Consider the following 22,500-nt stretch of genomic DNA (forward strand, 5'->3'; position numbering starts at 1 on the left):
CTGGCTCGGCGGGAGCGCGGGCCTTCTCCTTAGAAGCCTTGCTTCTAGAGCTCTTTGAGTGAGAAGAGCTCGGCTTCGCTTTCACCGCGTCGGCGTAGGAAGTCGAAGACTTCCTAGCCGAAGAAGACGAAGACGACTTCCTAGAAGTTGTCTTAGCCAAAGTCTTTGGTTCTCTCTGTCCCTTCACCTTTGGGGGTACAGAGAGCGGGAGAGCGTGTAGGATCTCAGATCCCACAAAGCCTTGGAAAGAAGCACTCGAAGAGGGTACAGGAGAAGATCCAGGAGCACCCAAGGAAAGACCTTGGGCGCCCGACACACCTACCTCCAAACAACAAATCCTCCTCCACCCTACCGCCATGGTTCGATGTTAAGGTCCAGGGCAGCAACGTCCGGGACCGACTCCTGGGCAGCTACGACCCCAAAGGATTGCTGGAGGTCTTGCTGGATGGAGGCTATCAGAGGGGCCGCGGACAAGGGGTCAACATATCCAGTCGACTTGCCCGCAGGGAAGATCTGGACGGCCAGCTTCTTATCAAGAATATAAGGCTGCCTTTGGCGGCGTTCTTCCCGAAGCCGCCCACCCACGCTTTCAGGGTGGCGAGGGCGACTTCCCTCACACCAGTAGCCTGAAAGAAAAGCGAGATGAGCTTCTAGTGGTGGCACGGGGTTAACAAACTTATGATTAAGAGTTGTTAGTAAATGATAATGAAGCCTATAATGGACTTACCCCATCTCCCAGCTGACCGACCAGGTCGTAGCAGATGGCGCAGGCTTCTGGGTGCCAGACGATCATCCCGTTGAAAGACGTGGCACAGGGGGCGTGAGACCTACACTCATCGTGGCCGCAGGGGTCGAACAGCGTCGCGTTACACGCTGGGACCTGGCAGTTGGTAGCCTGTAAGTGGAAAGATACATGAGTACCAGGTACACACTTACAGTCTAACAGATGCTCCGCTGGTGCCGGAGCGATAAAGTTAGATTAAACCAGAACCCCGCCAAATACGTGTGGTAACCAGGTTGGTTTGCGTGCCCTAGGCTATAGCTCCGCTGATGGCGGAGACGCAAAGGGAAACCAACCAGGAGTGGTGGTAAAAGGAAACCACGACGTAAAAAAAAGGCGGGTATGGTAGAAATATAATAAAAAACATTGCACAATTCATTGTAAAATTAGGGTGGGATATCTTACAAAATAATTATAATAATAATAATACAAACCTCTCTCCACCCCCGTCTACTAGAAGAGTGCACGGGTAAGAAGCAAGCTCCCTTCCGGTAGCGGGGGAGAGATGTAAGGATATAGTAGGCGCAAGCAAACGACTCACTAGTAGTTTGCCCACCCCGCCCAGCTAGCGGAGCCAGTAATCTATAACCAAAGGTGCCCCGGCTGCGACGGAAGGCTCCTTTCGTTATAGCGAGGGAGGTGGCTGAGCAACTGGGGAGGGGGGGAGGAGAAGGTCTCGGCGTAACACGGCGGGAGAGAGAGAGGGGAGGATGGCCTACTCCTCCCCGCCTCACCGACTACCCGCTCGGAGACCCGGTACCTCATGAGTGGTCGCCCTATACCCCTGCTGGGAGGAACCCCTGGTCCACCTCAGAGAGGGAGAGAGAGAAGGCGACTGAGGTTGTCATGACAACCAAGGGGTCCCCCAGCCCCTCCCTATACCAGAGAGGGAGGGCAGGGGCAGGGTAAGGTGCGATGGAACACGTGACCGCAAGTGGCCTAGGCCGCGAGCAACACAACCGTAGAGGGCCACGTGAACAGACTGTACCAATACAAGGAACAAGCACCTAGGCTAGCATAACACCCTAAATATAATAAATAAATACATCGAAAGATGGAAAAGACACTTTTAGTAAAAGAAAAAGAAGCCCAGGAGGAGGCAGACTGTTCCAAGAAACAGAAGCCTACTCGGAGCCAGCGATAGCCGATGAAGAGCAAGAGCGGGATGCTGGGCCGGAATAATAATAATAGCCCTAAATACCAAACTAAAAGACATGGTAGGAGGGCTAAACTAGCTAAACTCGATGTAAAAAAAAAACAATGAACGCAATATAGTAAGCCCATAAGTATAAGAAGTCCCAGTATTGGAGGACCGGGAATTCTTAACGAGGCAGCATGGCGCCACCACGAGGCAACCGGGTAACCGTATATGACCTATTAAGAGGAAAATACTGGTACCCGGAAGACAAAATTGAGGTAAAACATTACTTATGAGTACTTAACTTAGCCGTAGCAATAGCAGAGCGTTCCATGATGGTAGAAAAGGATAATCCCGAAAATAACACAGCACAAGGAAAAATGCGTCTTGACGCTAGCGCTAAAATAAGGATGTCCGCTAGGGGCGCTGCTGTCCGTGGCGTCCTCTAGTAGTAGTAGTAGCGACTGCATCGCCCGTTGTATCAGCTCTCTCTTGGGGGGATTCTGATTGGAAGTTCTAATTGGTTATTGTCTCGTGGTAGTGTTCCACACTCGGCCCCTATTACCATACCGACACTTCTTTTTAAGAGTGAGCGAGTCAGTTTTACTGACTTTTCTTAATTTTGTTTTTCTCTGGTAATTTTAGATTAATTTTACCTAGAAAGAATGATATTAAGGATCCTTTCATAGGCCGACACGAGCTGAGCCCAGAAATATATATATATTACGTATATATAATATATATATATATATAATATATATATATATATATAGATAGATAGATAGATAGATAGATAGAATAGATAGATATATATATATATATACAGGCAGTCCCCGGGTTACGACGGGGGTTCCGTTCTTGATTGACGCGTCGTAAGCCCGCCAAAATCGTCGTAAGCCGGAACGACGCTTGCAAATATGTCTTAAACTAATAAAAGTTATAAAAACCTTACCTCTTGTAATCCTTTGTTCACTACATGGTTGTTTCCTGTAGTTTTATGTACAACCTGGAGTTATTTTTCATAAAAGAATGCTGGTTCTTGAAGGTAAAAACTATTGTAATCCTCTGGTGACACTACATTCTTGAAGTTTTATGTACAACCTGGAGTGATTTTGCAAAAATCTTGAGGGCTACAAGAACAGCTGATTACTATTTACGTATCATATAGACTAATTAAAGTAAATGTATCTTTAAATAGGCTTATATATTAGTATCAACAAAACATTTCCTGCCATGAGTCAGAGGCCGTTTAAATGAAACGAACACTTCTCTGTCCTATCTGTTCAGAAAATAAACGTTACGTCAATCCCCGAGACCATTGTTGCCAAAGCGTCTCTCTCTCTCTCTCTCTCTCTCTCTCTCTCTCTCTCTCTCTCTCTCTCTCTCTCTCTCTCTCTGATCAAATTACATTGGAAACTTGACATACGATTGCCCTAATATACGAATGTTTTGAGATATAACAGAAAATTTGCGAAAATACAAGCTTTGATATACAACGAAATATTGAGATACGATTTTGCGATGAGTGTTAGTTGTATAGGCGACCGATCAAATGGCGTTCAGTCTGTTTGTTTGTTGGTGCTGCATGTTAACACGTCGTTGTTTAGTTCGTTGTATTTGCGCCTATTTTTCGTGTTATTTTGTCTATTTTTATTATTAACCATGGGTCTCAAAGCTAAAGACAAAGCAGCGGTGATAAGAAAAAACCCAAGAAAATTATTTCGATGGAAGCAAAACATGAAATTATAGCAAAGCATGAACGTGGCGTTCGTATCGTTGATTTGGCAAACGAGTATGGTCGAAATCCTTCTACAATATCCACGATCATCAAGCAGAAGGAAGCTATAAAAAAAACCCCCGAGACCATTGTTGCCAAAGCGTCTCTCTCTCTCTCTCTCTCTCTCTCTCATCTCTCTCTCTCTCTCTCTCTCTCTCTCTCTCTCTCTCTGATCAAATTACGTACTGGATAATGTCTCTCTTTGGATACTTCGATTTTGCCAAATATTGAGGGCTACAAGAACAGTTTGATTACTATTTACGTATCATATAGAGTCAGACTAATTAAAGTAAACGTATCTTTAAATAGCTTATATTATTAGTATCAACAAAACATTTACTGGCATGATCAGAGGCCGTTTAACGAAACGAACACTTCTCTGTCCTTAACTCGAGACGTCGGAAGACGCCTCTCTCTCTCCTCTCTCTCTCTCTCCTCTCTCTCTCTCTCTCTCTCTCTCTCTGATCAAATTACTGGATAATGTCTCTCTTTGGATACTTGGAATTTGCGTTGTAATCTAACCAGAAACTTCGGTTTTGTTTTTGTATTATTACTGGAAACAACGCAATGATTTTTTCATTATTTGCGCTTTTTGACTGTTATATGTAAACTAGTATGTATTCATTCGCCTCGGAAACTAGTTCCGCATATGAGGCGTCACTAAAAAACATAAGAAAAATACAACATAAAAAGTGTCGAAAATCATCATAATCTCAAAATTTTTTGTTGTAATCAATCTAACCAGAAACTTATTTTTATTAATATACTGTCTAAACTATAAAGGATTTTTTATCATAGTATGCGTTTTTTAAAAAGCGTCGTTACTCGGAGCGTCGGAAGCGTCAGCGTCGTAACCTCGGAACAAGCGTCGTAACCCAGGACGGATTTTTCCATTGAATATTTAAGAAAAAGCGTCGTAACCTCGGAACGTCGTAAGCCGGAACCGTCGTAACCCGGGGACCGCCTGTATATATATAATATATATATATATATATATATAGATATATCTCCTTTCAATGAAGAAAAAACAATCAATTAATAAAATATTCATCATTTCACTGAATCCATTACTGTGCATAGAATTGAATGTAAAAACCAGTTTTCCCTCTCTCTCTTCTCTCTCTCTCCGCTCTCTCTCTCTCCCTATCTCTCTCTCTCTCTCTCTCATATTTTAATGAAAAAATACAGTAATTCTTATATTTTAACAAAAAGATACAGTAATTAGTGAATTCACAGTGTTGCTCTACGAAAAAAAGCGAATTATGTAATGATAATTTTAGAGAAACTGCCCAAAGAAAACAAAGTGGGGTGCGGAAATGTGAAACGCGTAAAACTTGGGGGACACTGTACAGTAAATGACAGACCTCATGCAAAGCCATAAACAAGGGATTAACCTTGAAGGTAAGGTTTAACAGCATTAATAGATATGGCATCACTGTATCCTTTTCTTGGCCACACCCTACTGATCTTAGAATGAAAACTTATAGACAGTGATACAAGTGCCTGTCACAGTACTATTTTAATAAGTTTTGATATGTAACATGTAAAAAGGGTTTTGAATGTTTTTGTAGATTATTCGAGTGTGATTTTAATTTTCCTAATATAATTCTAATGTTCAATAAAAAAAAAAAAAAAAAGACATATTTTGAACCAGCAGTTTCTTCAGTAAAATCCATCTAATGCATGAGAGGATTCACTCATGTTCTCATCACATTTACTTTTCTTGATATAACAACACAGAGGGTTTGTTTTCTGCAAATTACCAAGTTTTCAAGAGATCTTATTGTATTGCATTAAAAATGAAGTTTGTACAGACACTTCATATAATTTTTTTTCTTTTTTCTTCACATTTTGTTCCAGGTGCAATAGAGAAGGATGGCAGTAATAAGCAAGTACTAGATAAATTGCAAGTAGAGAGAGAAAGAGGCATTACTGTTAAAGCTCAGACAGCATCCATTGCATATAAATACAAAGGCCAGGTGAGTAAGGTTGCCAGTTTTTATTTGTTTTGGCACTAAACCCCTTCTAGACACTCAAAAGCAATGGTACAACCTACAGTATTGGCTGTTTCCACATATGGGCTTCCAAGTACTTTTTTGACAGATTTTACATTTCCTTTATTGATTTTCACTCTTTCACTGTTTCAAACTATATTTTCTGGGCTCAGCTCGTGTCGCTTGCGCGAAATATCCTTTAATCTATTATTTCTAGGGTAAATGTACTAACACCATACCAGAGAATAAATAAAATAAAGAAAAAAGGTCAGTATGACTGACTCGCTCACCCTCTAGGAGGGAGGGTGTCGGTATGAACACTAGGCGAGTGAGACCACTACCACGAGCCAAATGCCAATAGAAATCTCCCACTACAAAAACCCTCCAAGAGGGGAGCCGTCCCACAGAGAGCAGCTCGTACTACTACTACACCATCCCATGCTTGCGACTGCTGCGCCTCTAGTGGCCATCCTTTAAAAGTTAGCGCCAGGAGCCACACGTGCTAATTTTTCTCTCTGTGTTTTTGTGCCCTTTCGTGGATTTTTGCTATAATGGAGCGTGCAGCTATCGCAGCAGCTAAGTTAAGTACTCAGTATTTACGGTTAGCGAGTTTTTTCCGTCCCCGAGACGGTATTTGCCGTTTTTTAGGTATAGATACGTTCTCGGGGGCTGGAAGCATGGCAGCATGGTCCTGCCGCATGTTGGGTTCGTTCTTGGTCTTCCATACCTAGAACATCCCTTATTATTTTACGCTCTATTTTGATTATCCGCGTTATTACGTCTACTCAAGTTGTTATACATGTATGTATTTCACCTTATGTAGGCTTTTTCCATCCACCCCACCCTAGTCCAGGTTCTTTGTATCGGCCCCTGACTAGCTTTGAGTGGTAGACTTGCCTTCGAGCTAGTCGCACACTCCTGGATTTTTTCTCCTGCTATTTTACCTTCTTTCTTTCATTTTTATTATATATTATATTTTTATGTTTTGTTGTTGTTAGGTTAGTTGGCGTCTGGCTTAGCCTAGGTCCTGGCTCGTAGAGCCTAGTCTACCGTTGATCAGTTCGGTCGCTTCCTCATAGCTTCTCTCTGATCAGTTGGTTTTCGCCCTATGGGCCTATATGCTACCGCTTTTCAGTTCAGGTTGCTTCCCGATAGCTTCTCTCTGATCAGTTGGTTGGCCTAGGCTTGGTTACCGTATCTTAGTTTACCGCCTCGTGGTCACTACGTGATCACGAGTCAGCCAGGCGCCTGCCAGTCTCCCTTCCCCCTCTCCCGCTCTCCCATAGAGTCGGGCGGGGGTGGGTCGGTCTGTCCTTGCTCGCCCAGCATGCCCGAGCCTGCTCCCCCTTCCCCTCCACCGAGGGGCCTGGGAGTCCGACAGTCCCTGACTGTTCCGACCTCTCCGCTTCTCGGCTCGGCCGGGTGGTACGTTGTGGGGGGCTCTGGCCTTCCCCCCCTCCGTTACTTCCTTGTCGCTCCCCGGGTTAGCGCGAGTCTGTATGTCATCTCGCCCTTCCCTCCTTACTAGAGCTCCTCCCTATCGGAGTCCTGGTATCCAGCGGAAGGGTATAGTCCACCATAGTTGGACCGGAGCATACAATAGGTCTTTCTAACCGTACCGTATTGCTGAGTTACTAAACTCCGCTTCACTGGACCTAGTCCGGTTACTTGCATGTAGGTTTAAGTTATCTTTAAGTTTATCTTAAGTTTCTTAAACCATCCCCACCCCTCCCTTAGTATTTACCGGATCTCTCCGGGATTATAGCCTATTCAGGCAATGCAGGGAGGGGTTATGCCCAAATTTTTTCCGAGCTCCGCCACGTAACGGAGTTCTTTTGTCCTTAGTCTGTAAGTGTTACCCCTTTAAGATACTCATGTGTCTTCCCACTTACAGGCCACCAACTGTGAGCATCCGGGATGTTCCGCTACACTTCAGGACCCCTGTGGACACGAAGTTTGCCGGTCCCATGCTCCATGCGCGACTCCGCACGGGGACATCCAGGGTCTGGTACCATGAGACGTTGTACCATATGTTACGATCTGGTGAGCCAGCTTTTTGGAAGGCGTAAGTATTCCATCTCCGCATGCCGCTCCGCTTCTTTTACTTCTTAAGTTTCATCATTACTTTAACTTAAGGCATCTAGTTTAAGTTATATCCTAAGTTTTAGTTTTAAGTGGTTCTTAAATCTAAAATATATCCTCTCTTACAGGCTCCGGCAGTAAGAGATACGGCATTGGCTACCCTGCGGGCCTGGGTCGGAGGTTTTGGCAAGAACGCCGCCAAGGGTCAGCCCTACATACTGGAGAAGCGTTTAGCTTTGTTAATCTTCCCCGGAGGCAAGGCGACTGGGTACGTCGACCCGGTAGAGGCGGACACCTCTATTGCCTTTATCCAACAACAGCTGGCGGCCTCCTTGACTGAACAGACCAGGATATCTCCACGGATGTCGCAACCCTGGATATAAATGTTGAACCTATGGTAGGTATAGACGACCTGTTGGTCGAGGTAAGTAATGCAGGTATCCAAGGGTCCCCCCTTGGGAGTGACTGTTTCTTCTACCCTGCAACTTCACCATCCTTCCCAGGCTTTACCGGTGATGAGTTATATACTCCTCCAGAGGCTTCGGTTAGGCTAAGATCAAGTCTAAGCATATGACCTTGACTAAGACGTCATCGTCCTCGAAGAAGACGTCCTCGTCTCTTCTTCGCGTAAGTCTCCGCTCGTAATCCCGGCCCAGACAGGTCTAAAGGGTCTAGCTCCGGCTCAAAGTCCTCAAAGAGTAAGCCTAAGGAGAAATCCCGCACCCCGGCAGTATCACCAGTTCCACTACCTTTGGTGCCTATTCAGAGTCTCCCCTCCACCTCCGCAGCAGCTCCGGCTCTGGACACCAATGCTGGCCTGTTGCAACAGGTGGGCGACTTGGTAGGCTCCCTTTAAGACGAGTATGGAACATATGATATCTCGCCTGTCGGATAGGATAACTTCTCAGGATACTATTATAGCCGGCCTAAGAGAAGCCCCTCTTGCCTCTCCCTCAACCTCTAACACTAGTGGATCTCAGCTTCCCCCGTATGACTCGCTGCCCGCTTTCTCCATGAACAATCCTTGGAGAGTAGCGTCATATGCTCCCTTCCAAGATGGTCTCATCTCCATACCGGAGTTTGGAACTCGAAGAATAGAGGACTTCGAGTTCTACCCGGAAGGCCTACAGCCTCCCTTCATAGGCTACGCTAGGTCACGCCTTCGGCTATGGTTAGAGATGACAGGGTACCAAAGGAGACAGTCCCTCTATTCTCGGACCAGGCCGCAACGAGAATGGCTTAGATGTCTAGACGACATGGACTGTTCGAATACCAAGATCCAACCATTCAAAAGGTCCCTTTACCATTTTCACGATGGACGAAGGTACCCCCGCTCCCTTTCCTTACCAAGATAGCGAGGTCGACCATCTCAGCAGCTCAGAAAGGGGAACCCAATGCCTCAGCTGAAAGAAGCAGACCCCACTTCTCCGTTGCTCCCGTCAATTGGAGAATTATGGGAGGACTTGCCTAACACTTTCACAGCTGGCAAACTCAAAACCTGACTGTGCTATGGAGCAGTTTGGTGAAAAGCTGCCCAGGCTCCCGGATAGTCTTATTCAAGCGGAGTTTGACTCGAAAACACGACTAGCCAGGTCAATCAACCTGATGGCTATCTGAGGTAGCAACCATGGCTTATGGTTCAGAACCAATTTTTAAGCTTATGACCAAAGACCCTGCTCAAACGGTGCAGTCAGACATGTTCGAGTTTGCCACTGCTAGAACAAATTGCAGAAAGCATGTATTGCTAGAGGCAACCATTCGGCATGAACCGAATAGGTTACTTTCTTCTAACATCTGGGGCGCAGATCTCTTCCAGAGGCTATGGTAAAGGAAGTACAAGCAGAGGCTACGAGGTTGAACCAAAGCCTTAAGGACCGTTGGGGTCTTACGGCTAGGAGAAGGCAAGACTTGACACCAAAAGGTAAGGGACAAAGGAAGCCTAGACGTTTCCAACCTTACCAAAGAAGCAGCCGCGCTTCCCTCAACAAGTTTCCTACAGTGCCGTTAGTGCAGACAGCTCAGCCTCCACGTCAAAGGTCAATCACAGCCTATTTATGTGATATCCCCTCAGCCTCAACCCTCCACCTCATACGCCATCTCTCCAGCTTACAATCCAGCCTTCGAGAGTCAAGCTTCTCAGAAGTATGACCGCTCGAACAAGGGAGGCAGAGGTAAGCGGTCCTTTCGTGGGAGAGGATCGGGAGGCCCTTCAATAGGGGAAAGCACTTCAGAGGAGGTCGAGGGGGTTACCAGAACCAATGAGGAACTTCAGGTAGGAGGATGCCTGTTTCACTTTCGCCACCGGTGGGGACTTCAGCCAGTGGGCTCAGAGCATAGTGGTCAAAAGGGCTGGGTTGGAGCTGGGGTTGACCGAACTCAACCTCCAGCCAGACCTTTCCGTCAACTTCTTCCAACGAAATTGACAGAGTACGCAGAGGACCTCCTTCAGAAAGGAGCTATAGTCAAAGTCAAGAGATTAAAATTTCAAGGTCGCTTGTTCAGCGTCCCAAGAAAGGCTCAAACAAAAGAAGGGTAATCCTTTTAGACTTGTCCCCGCTTAAACTTAGCCAAATCCGCTGCGACAAGTTCAAGATGCTCACGATCTCACAGGTGCGGACCTTACTTCCCCGTGGGGCCGTCACCACCTCTATCGATCTTACAGACGCCTACTATCATATCCCTATTGCAAGACACTTCCGTCCGTATCTGGGATTCAAGATAGGAGACCAGACGTTCTCCTTCAAGGTAGTCCCGTTCGGGCTCAACGTGGCACCCAGGGTGTTCACGAAGCTAGCGGAAGTAGTAGTGCAACAGCTCAGAGCTCAAGGGATTATGGTAGTAGCGTATCTCGACGATTGGTTGATCTGGGCCCCATCAGTCGAAGAATGCAACAAGGCCACACTGAAAGTGATCCAATTCCTATAGAATATCTAGGATTCAAGATAAACAGATCCAAGTCCAGACTCACCCCAGAGTCAAACTTTCAGTGGCTAGGCATTCAATGAATCTATCCTCACACACTGTCGATTCCATCCACCAAAAGGAAAGAAATAGCGAAGTCAGTCAAGCAATTTCTAAGTCACAAACTAGCATCGAGGAGAGCTCAGGAAAGAATCCTCGGCTCTCTCCAGTTTGCTTCAGTAACGAACATCTTAATGAAAGCCAAACTGAAAGTCTAACCAGGATCTGGCGATCTCGAGCAAATGTCAGGTCCAGGGACAAGCTATCCTCAGTACCTCTGATTCTAAAGAAACCGGCTTCGGCCGTGGGCAAAAGTCAAGAATCTGTCAGTGTCAGTCCCTCTTCAGTTCCCTCCACCAGGGATTACCATCCACACAGACGCGTCCTTAAGCGGCTGGGAGGGTACTCCCAGGTCAAAAAGGTGCAAGGAATTTGGTCACCCCAGTTCCGTCAGTTCCATATAAACGTACTGGAGGCAATGGCAGTCTTCTTGACTCTGAAAGATTACGCCCACCAAGGTACTCCCACATAAAGCTAGTCTTGGGACAGCGCAGTGGTAGTACATTGCATAAAAAACAGAGGAGGCTCCAAGTCACGTCATCTAAATCACGTCATGATAGCCATCTTCTCCCTGGCAGACAAATTCAGTTGGCATCTTTCTTTCCACCACATAAGATGGAGTAAGAAAACGTCATAGCAGGACGCCCTATCCCGATCAGTACCCCTAGAGTCGGAATGGTCTCTAGACGAGAGTTCGTTCCAATGGACCTTCAAAGAGTCCCAGGGCTACAGGTGGATCTCTTCGCATCACAAGCGAACCACAAACTACCGTGTTATGTAGCCCCCCAACCTGGACCCTCTGGCTTACGCCACGGACGCCCTGGCTCTGATTGGAACAACTGGGAGAAGATTTACGTATTCCCTCCAGTGAATCTCCTTATGAAGGTCTTAGACAAACTCATGGACATTCAGGGGTCAAGTGGCTCTAGTAGCCCCAGACTGGCCGAAGAGCAATTGGTACCCCCTGATCCTGGAACTGGGTCTTCGTCCCCTTCGGATCCCCAGTCCCAAGCTCTCCCAGTCAGTACAAACGAAGACTGTGTTCGCTTCCTCAGGGATTCTCAAAACCCTAACTTTATGGATTTCATGAAGTTTGCGGCAAAAAGAGATGCGAATATTGACCCTCAGAATATTCTTTTCCTGAATCCGATAAAAGGGATTCAACTTTGAGGCAGTATGATGCTGCCGTCAAAAGTTAGCAATCTTCCTGAGAGAGTCAGATATCAGAATCATGACAGTTAATTCTGCTATATCCTTTTTCAGATCTTTATTTGAAAAGGGTTTAGCAGCTAGCACGATTACGACAAACAAGTCAGCATTGAAAAAGATATTTCAATTTGGATTTAACATAGACTTGACAGATACCTATTCTCGTCTATTCCTAAAGCATGTGCTAGACTTAGGCCCTCTGTCAGGCCTACGTCAGTTTCATGTTCTTAAACGATGTTCTAAAACTGGCTTCCGAAACCGATAATGACACATGCTCGTTTATGATGCTCCTGAGAAAAAAACTCTGTTTTTATTAAGCCTAGCTTCAGGAGCAAGAATTTCAGAACTGTCGGCTTTATCCAGAGATCCGGATCATATTCAATTCCTTCCCACGGGGGAAGTGCTACTTCTCCGGAACGTAGCTTTTTAGCAAAGAATGAAGATCCTTTGATGAGGTGGGAACCTTGGAAGGTACTACCCCTTCCACAAGATGTTTCCCTTTGTCCGGTTTCAACCTTACGAGCCTTTCTATCCAGGACCTCCTCTTCCTCATCGGGCCCCTCTTTAGGAGGGAAAAAGGTGTACTTTATCCACTAAAGGCATCAGGCAACAAATCCTGTACTTTATCCAAACAAGCCAATCCTGACTCCTTTCCAAAAGCACATGATGTCAGGGCAGTAGCCACCTCAAATTAATTACTTCCAACATATGAATTTTGCTGATTTAAAGAAGTATACCGGATGGAAATCGCCGACAGTGTTCAAAACGTCACTACCTTAAGTCCTTGGAAGCTCTGAAATTCCCAGCAGTAGCAGCGGGTAACATAGTTTCCCTGATCTATAGCTAGATTATAGTAGAAGATTCAGTCCTCCTTTCTACCTGCCTCACCCAACAGGTTTCGTCTATTCCTGCCTTGTTCATTAACATTTACCTTGTCTTAGCTGCTTTATGATTGTATAGTGCCCCTTTTGTCTGGTTAGGGACACTCACATCTGATTACCATACTGATCTCATAGATGTTATCCTTATTTTTATGCTAGGGGATACATCATAATGCAATGGTTACGGGTTTTGTATATTAAGTCATATACATTCCTAAGATATTTTATTTTATCATTGATCAAATATTTATGAAATTTATACTAATTGCTATTTCTCATTTTGATACATGTTGTTACACAGATTTATTGTGATAGTAATCATTGTACCTATTGTATATATGTAAATTTACCTTATATTATTAACATAATTAGATTTAAGGGTATTTAGCATAATTCTGATTTGTTTTTACTGTGTACTTGTATCTTTTTAGCAATTATATTCATTCTTTTATTTTGTATCTTTTATTTGAGACCTATTTTGTTTTATTATATTTTATTTACTTTGTTTACAATCTTGTGCTGTTTCTCTGGATACGATTTTCGCGCAAGCGACACGAGCTGAGCCCAGAAAAGGATTTTGACGTAAGGAAAAATCTATTTCTGGGCGATTGGCTCGTGTCGCCAGCGAAATACCCCCCCTACCCATCCCTTCGCTCAAGATTGTCTGCTAACTTCAGGATGGGCCACGAGAGGCGCAGCAGTCGCAAGCATGGGATGGTGTAGTAGTAGTACGAGCTGCTCCCTCTGTGGGACGGCTCCCCTCGTGAGGGTTTTGTAGTGGGAGATTTCTATTGGCATTTTGGCTCGTGGTAGTGGTCTCACTCGCCTAGTGTTCATACCGACACCCTCCTAGAGGGTGAGCGAGTCAGTGTCAATACGACTGGACCTTTTTTCTTTATTTTATTTATTCTCTGGTTATGTGTTAGTACATTTACCCTAGAAATAATAGATTAAAAGTGATATTTCGCTGGGGCGACACGAGCCCAATCACCCAGAAAATAGAAGTTTTTCCTTACGTCAAAATCCTTTTATTCTTCAATACCTTATCATTGAGATAGTGTTACCTTTTTATAAATTGGGTCTCTTAGGTATTAAATGAGTATATTAAGTGCCACTTACTTAAACTTCCAAATTAGCTTCGTACTGTTACTACTGCTGATCTTTTTATTTTCCATAGCCTTTTTATTTGCATGTTATTCACTGGTTAGGAATTAGAACTTCTTATAACAGGTTTGGGTTGTCTTTAATTTAAAATAATCATGGAAAGCTATATAGGAGTCAAGCCTTCCTAAAAAGACTAAGACCTTTGTTAAATACTACCTACTTGTTCCTTACACCTGAGTGAACAGCAAACAAGAGCTAATTGCTCCCTAATTGTTTTCTTGTGTCTTGGACTCGTATGGTCATGCAGTGCCTATTGCACCCCAAACACAAGATAATTTAGGGGTTACGACTGAATGGATAGTAAACAAGAATTAAATGAATTCTGAATCTTTCTTTTGTATGACATGGACTGTCATTGGAGTGCAGTTTTTTCAGTTTTTTGTGGATTGTATATATTGCACATATCTTGGGTGCTAGTTGCCTGAAGATAGCGTTGAGTTGTGGATAAAGTAAATATATATATATATATATATATATATATATATATATATATATATATATACAGTGGTGGGCTCGCTTAGTCGCGGATCAGCAATCACGGATTCAGTTAATCACAGGTTTTTCCTTGGACCACTTCTCAATCTATATCACTCTGGTATTGAATCGGCGAGCATCTATGGCTTGTCCGTTGAGGCTAGGCTAAGCCTCGTCCGGTTCCGATAACCAGCAAATGCATGAACAGATTCACATTATGATATTAACTGACAATAAAGGTAATAAAACCATTCACCATTATATATATGGCATATCCTCATAATATATAGCCTATTCATGGAATAATTCCACATCATTGACATCAACTTGTAGTTGAGCGGCCAGCAGAAATGTAAACATCGAGTTACACTTAACAGCACCTTTGCCATTCTTAACCTTTTAGAAATGTTAATAGTAGTAGTGTAATTACAGCAGTAATAACATTTAGGAAAACATTAATTTTCAATTCGAACTTCATTATTGTTTTGGTATAACTAATCAACTTCTCTGAACACTGCAGTCATACAAACGATAATTGTCATAGATTATCGTATTGTTGTTTGTGATCGGCGACGAAGCGTAAACGTAATAAAACCATTTTTACCTTATATATTATTGTCATATATTCATAATAAAACGCATATCTTATATATTATTGTCATATCTTCAGTATAAAAAGCCTCTTCAAGGAATAATTCCTTGGGGAATGCATTTTTCAAAAGACAAAAATACACTTTACATGTTTACAGCATGCAATGATTACTTTATTTTGATGTGATTACATTAATATTCCAGTATGGTACTCTAAGCAGTACAGTAACTTTTTTTTTATCATAAATGTATATTCATTCACGAAAAAAAATACTTATGACCACCGTGACGTCACCAAACCTATTCTCGTTGGTACGAGCAAGATTCACTAATTACTGTGTTTTCTTCTTCTTTTCATGACTAAATGCATTTTTAGGATACACTCATTTACAAATTTTCAAATACTATGAATGTAAATAGCAAAATAATCTCTCTCTCTCTCTCTCTCTCTCTCTCTCTCTCTCTCTCTCTCTCTCTCTCTCTCTCTCATCACTTACAGAAAAAACTATAATAGTACTAGTTTATTATTCTGTGATTTACGAAACTGTGCTTCAATACAACTTTTATAGTTGACTCAATGATTATCACATTATAACAGTATACAAAAGAATATCTTATCACTATCCATGTTTCATTTCTTATTACCATAAAATATTTAAAATACAAATTTCATTATGTTATTCTAAGCTAGTAACAGTATTCTCGTCCCAAGCTGCTCTCTAAAGCTATTCAACAGTTACTCTCATCCCAAGCTGCTTTCTAAAGCTATTCAACAGTTACTCTCATCCCAAGCTGCTCTCTCTCTCTCTCTCTCTCTCTCTCTCTCTCTCTCTCTCTCTCTCTCTCTCTCTCAATGAAATATGAATTACTGTATCATATTATAAACTATTATGTACAAAGTTAAAAATAATAATTCCCTTATTAAATTCGTTTCTTTTAGCAACTAAATTGTTTTCCAAAATAATTCTTTCGGTAATAAACGTCCATCAGCTGATTCTAAACGTAAACAAAAGACAAAAATAATTTTTTTGGCCGTATTTTGCTGTTTATACATTAATATTATAGTTGGGTGCTGTAATCTTTACAGTAAATCATGTTTTTTTTATCATAAATATGTTCATTCACAAAATAGATATACTATGTACTTTTAGTTTGGTGCAGCAGCCAAATCATGAAAATAGAAAGGAATTGTTAGGTAACACTTTTGTTTGCTGATCTGATGAAGGGGAAATTGAATATAGGAAAGAATAATGTTGAAAACTGACTTGAATTTAGTTTAAAGTGATAGTTGAAGATATATTTGGTGCTTGAACTGAAGTAGGCAGTTTATAAACACTGAAATAGTGGTCTTGGGTTGGGTGGGGTAATTATTAAAGTAGGCAGTTTAAAGCAATTTTTTAGGGGTGGTACCAGGATAACACGGGTATTTCTACTTATCACGGGAGGGTTCTGGGCTCTATCCCCCCGCGATTATCGAGGCCCTACTGTGTATATATATATATATATATATCTATATATATATATATATATATATATATATATATATATATATATATTATATATATATATATATTATTATATATATATATATATAATATATATATATATATTATATATTTTATAGATATATATATAAAGTGGTACCTTGATCTATGAGTGAATTAAACATACGAGTTTTTCCATGGTATGAGTTGTCACTTGGGCAATTTTTTGCTTTGTTACACAAGAAAAAATTTAGGTACGAGCTCGAGATGCCGCTGCTACGTAAGATGGGCGTAGGTGACGAAAAATTAGGAATAAGGGAAAGAAAAAAGAAAAAGTAAATATGCATATTTTCAATGAGAATCTTCTAAAAAATTTATACATTACTCCATTGTATCCAATTAATGTAGTATGTATTTACATATTATTGTATTATAAAGTACTAACATAGCGGTCAATGTTTTGGTTTGGAAATCAGCTGATGGCAAATACGAGTTTATTTTGCCATATTTAACTCAATTCTCAGGGAATTTTCTGCTTTTAGTTAGCGTAAATGTATATCTAGATACCTGACTTATAAGAGACAAGGTCATTTTTCGTTATACGACGTGTTTATAAGACAAAATATGACTTGAATACATTTTGTTGTGATTGTGAACTAAATTATTATTTTTTTTTTAACAGATTGCCTTGGGGGCATGTTTATTGAATAAACAAATATCACGATTCCTTTAGCTATTTTCACTTTATTTCATCGTAATACGAGCTTTACAATATTTATCTTTAATCAGTGAAAACAACAGTAAAATGTGTTCTTTCAAGCCAAGTAGTTTTAATTATAAAATAATTTTTTCGTAATTTTATCTATGGTTGTGTTTGATGGCATGAGTTTACGGGAGTTTTATCCTTGTTGCCGATGCATGACAATAGTCATAGCAGCTTGAACAGTTTTCTCAACTTCAGCTACAACTTGGTTTAAATTTAACAGTATATTTCCTCGTTGATCTTTGATCTATAGCGAATAAAGTTATTACATAAAAATACTCATTCCTATTCTACATAACGTCACTTATAACATAACTATCGCACGATGGTTGAAATACAAGCCAGACGGATGATGTTATCCAGTTTGATTGTACTTAGCATAAAAAGTAGTTTCTCGTTGGATGAGTGGTTTTTGTGCTCGGCTAAGTGGTTTTTGCGCTCAGCTGAGTGGTTTTTGCGCTCGCCTGCCAATCTGGTGGTCCGAAGTTCGATTCTCGGCTCGGCCAACGTGGCTAAGTGACCAATTGGTTCTTAGCCAGGTAAAAATATCTAATCCTTCAGGCCAGCCCTAGGAGAACTATTAACCCTTAAACGCCGAAGCGGTAAAAATAAAAACTCCCCCAGAATTCCGGAGGCCGGTTTTGAGTGATCGCGGAAGCGGAAAAAATAATTTTTTCAAAAAATCACAGCGCGCTTAGTTTTGAAGATTAAGAGTTCATTTTTGGCTCCTTTTTTTGTCATTGCCTGAAGTTTAGTATGCAATCATCAGAAATGAAAAATAATATCATTATCATATGTAAATAATGCGATATATGGTAGCGAAAAAAAAAAAAATTCATACATAATGTATCAAAATCATGCTGTGCAAAAAAAACGGTAAAAGCTAACGAGTTTCTTTTTTTTTTTTTCGTTGTATTGTACACTAAATTGCAATCATTTTTGATATATAATACATTGTAAAACAATAAAAGCAACACCGGAAAAATATTATCACAAAATGATGTACGAATTCGTAACGTGCGGACGTAAAAGAATATTTTTTTCAAAAATTCACCATAAATCTCAATATTTTTCTAGAGACTTCCAATTTGTTTCAAAATGAACACAAATGATTGAATATGACGATACTGTAAGAGTTTTAGCTCACAATTGCGTTTTTCGACCATTTCGGTAGAGTCAAAGTTGACCGAACGTGGTTTTTTTCTATTTATCGGGATTTATATGCAAATATTTCGAAAATGAGAAAAGCTACAACCTTCAAATATTTTTCCTTTATTTTACATGAAATTGCGCACATTTTCATATATAAAACTCTATGAAATGCCTAATATGAAACAGAGCAAATTTTTCCGAGAATTCGATGTACGCAATTCGGAGATTTATGGCGGAGAATCCGCGCGCGGAGGGAAGGAAAGTTTTTTCATAAATTTACCATAAATCAAAATATTGTGCTAGAGACTTCCAATTTGTGCAAAATGAAGGTAAATGATTGAATATTACTAAATATAAGAGTTTTAGCTTACAATTGCGTTTTTTTTCGACCAGTTTCGGTGAGAGTCAAAATTTGACCGAACGTGGTTTTTTTTCTATTTATCGGGTGGGATTTATATGCAAATATTTCGAAAATGAGAAAGCTACAAACTTCAATTATTTTTCGTTGTATTCTACATGAAATTGCGCACATTTTCATATATAAAAAACTTTTATGTAACGACTATTTAAAATGGTGTAAACATTACCACAATCGCACGTATGATTTTTTCGGAAGAGTTACCGCGCGGACGTAAGGAGGGAAAATTTTATTTTTTTCATAAATTCACCATAAATCGAAATATTGTGCTAGAGACTTCCAATTTGTTACAAAATGAAGGTAAATGATTGAATATTACTAAAATATAAGAGTTTTAGCTTACAATTGTGTTTTCGACCATTTCGGTAGAGTCAAAATTGACCGAAGGTTGAAAATTTGTCACTTATCATTTTTTTTATATGAAAATATTTCAAAACTGATAAAAGCTACAACAATGGGTTTGTTTTTAGTTGTATTGTGCATGCCAAATTGCGTTTCCATATATAAACTTTATGTAACGGCTAATTTTTAAATGGTGCAAACATTACCACAATCGCATGTATGATTTTTTTTCAGAAGAGTTAACCCGCGCGGACGTAAGGAAAAAGTTTTTTTCATAAATTCATCATAAATCGAAATATTGTGCTAGAGACTTCCAATTTGTTGCAAAATTAAGGTAAATAGTTGAATATTACTACAATATAAGTGTTTTAGCTTACAATTGCGTTTTTCGATCATTTCGGTAGAGTCAAAGTTGACCGAAGGTTGAAATTTTGGCACTTATCGTTATTTATATGGAAATACTTCAAAATTGATAAAAGTTACAATCATGACTATTTATTTGTTGTATTCTAAATGAAATTGCGCACATTTTCATATATAATACTTCATGTAAAGGATAATTTAAAACGGTGCAAAAATTATGTCAAGTGACGAAATAATTTTTGAGATGTGTCACTTATACTTTTTAGTGCGATAAGAAAGAAATTCGGTAATAAACGTCCATCAGCTGATTCTAAACGTAAACAAAAGACAAAAATAATTTTTTGGGCCGTATTTTGCTGTTTATACATTAATATTATAGATGGGTGCTGTAATCTTTACAGTAAATCATGTTTTTTTTATCATAAATATGTTCATTCACAAAATAGATATACTATGTACTTTTAGTTTGGTGCAGCAGCCAAATCATGAAAATAGAAAGGAATTGTTAGGTAACACTTTTGTTTGCTGATCTGATGAAGGGGAAATTGAATATAGGAAAGAATAATGTTGAAACTGACTTGAATTTAGTTTAAGGTGATAGTTGAAGATATATTTGGTGCTTGAACTGAAGTAGGCAGTTATAAACACTGAAATAGTGGTCTTGGGTGGGTTAATATTAAAGTAGGCACGTTTAAAGCAATTTTAGGGGTGGTACCAGGATAACACGGGTATTTACTTATCACGGGAGGTTCGGCTCTATCCCCGCGATTATCGAGGCCCTACTGTGTATATATATATATATATATATATATATATATATATATATATATATATATATATATATTTATAGATATATATATAAAGTGGTACCTTGATCTATGAGTGAATTAACATACGAGTTTTCCATGGTATGAGTTGTCACTTGGGCAATTTTTTGCTTTGTTACACAAGAAAAAATTTAGGTACGAGCTCGAGATGCCGCTGCTACGTAGATGGGCGTAGTGACGAAAATTAGGATAAGGAAAGAAGAAAAAGTAAATATGCATCTTTTCAATGAGAATCTTCTAAAAATTTATACATTACTCCATTGTATCCAATTAATGTAGTATGTATTTACATATTATTGTATTATAAAGTACTAACATAGCGGTCAATGTTTTGGTTTGGAAATCAGCTGATGGCAAATACGAGTTTATTTTGCCATATTTAACTCAATTCTCAGGGAATTTTCTGCTTTTAGTTAGCGTAAATGTATATCTAGATACCTGACTTATAAGAGACAAGGTCATTTTTCGTTATACGACGTGTTTATAAGACAAAATATGACTTGAATACATTTTGTTGTGATTGTGAACTAAATTATTATTTTTTTTTTAACAGATTGCCTTGGGGGCATGTTTATTGAATAAACAAATATCACGATTCCTTTAGCTATTTTCACTTTATTTCATCGTAATACGAGCTTTACAATATTTATCTTTAATCAGTGAAAACAACAGTAAAATGTGTTCTTTCAAGCCAAGTAGTTTTAATTATAAAATAATTTTTTCGTAATTTTATCTATGGTTGTGTTTGATGGCATGAGTTTACGGGAGTTTTATCCTTGTTGCCGATGCATGACAATAGTCATAGCAGCTTGAACAGTTTTCTCAACTTCAGCTACAACTTGGTTTAAATTTAACAGTATATTTCCTCGTTGATCTTTGATCTATAGCGAATAAAGTTATTACATAAAAATACTCATTCCTATTCTACATAACGTCACTTATAACATAACTATCGCACGATGGTTGAAATACAAGCCAGACGGATGATGTTATCCAGTTTGATTGTACTTAGCTAAAAAGTAGTTTCTCGTGGGATGAGTGGTTTTTGTGCTCGGCTAAGTGGTTTTTGCGCTCAGCTGAGTGGTTTTTTGCGCTCGCCTGCCAATATGGTGGTCCGAAGTTCGATTCTCGGCTCGGCCAACGTGGCTAAGTGACCAATTGGTTCTTAGCCAGGTAAAAATATCTAATCCTTCAGGCCAGCCCTAGGAGAACTATTAACCCTTAAACGCCGAAGCGGTAAAAATAAAAAACTCCCCCGAATTCCGGAGCCGGTTTTGAGTGATCGCGGAAGCGGAAAAAATAATTTTTTCAAAAAATCACAGCGCGCTTAGTTTTGAAGATTAAGAGTTCATTTTTGGCTCCTTTTTTTGTCATTGCCTGAAGTTTAGTATGCAATCATCAGAAATGAAAAAATAATATCATTATCATGCTGTGCAAAAAACGGTAAAAGCTAACGAGTTTCTTTTTTTTTCGTTGTATTGTACACTAAATTGCAATCATTTTGATATATAATACATTGTAAAACAATAAAAGCAACACCGGAAAAATATTATCACAAAATGATGTACGAATTCGTAACGTGCGGACGTAAAAGAATATTTTTTTCAAAAATTCACCATAAATCTCAATATTTTTCTAGAGACTTCCAATTTGTTTCAAAATGAACACAAATGATTGAATATGACGATACTGTAAGAGTTTTAGCTCACAATTGCGTTTTTCGACCATTTCGGTAGAGTCAAATTTGACCGAACGTGGTTTTTTTTCTATTTATCGGGATTTATATGCAAATATTTCGAAAATGAGAAAAGCTACAACCTTCAAATATTTTTCCTTTTATTTTACATGAAATTGCGCACATTTTCATATATAAAACTCTATGAAATGCCTAATATGAAACGGAGCAAATTTTCCGAGAATTCGATGTATGCAATTCGGAGATTTATGGCGGAGAATCCGCGCGCGGAGGGAAGGAAAGTTTTTTCATAAATTTACCATAAATCAAAATATTGTGCTAGAGACTTCCAATTTGTTGCAAA

General features: G+C 40.1%; 1 protein-coding gene across 1 annotated transcript in view; it reads left to right on the forward strand.

The window, feature by feature from the left end:
• LOC135199648 (translation factor Guf1, mitochondrial-like) overlaps positions 1–22,500 on the forward strand; it is a 324,533-nt gene that overhangs the window by 21,324 nt on the left and 280,709 nt on the right. Inside the window, exon 2 of the mRNA XM_064227805.1 lies at positions 5,557–5,675. Within this exon, the coding sequence (XP_064083875.1) occupies positions 5,557–5,675 (119 nt within the window). The remainder of the gene's footprint in view (positions 1–5,556; positions 5,676–22,500) is intronic.

The sequence above is a fragment of the Macrobrachium nipponense genome, chromosome 26 (assembly GCF_015104395.2).
Source record: "Macrobrachium nipponense isolate FS-2020 chromosome 26, ASM1510439v2, whole genome shotgun sequence".
NCBI classification, from domain to species: domain Eukaryota; kingdom Metazoa; phylum Arthropoda; class Malacostraca; order Decapoda; family Palaemonidae; genus Macrobrachium; species Macrobrachium nipponense.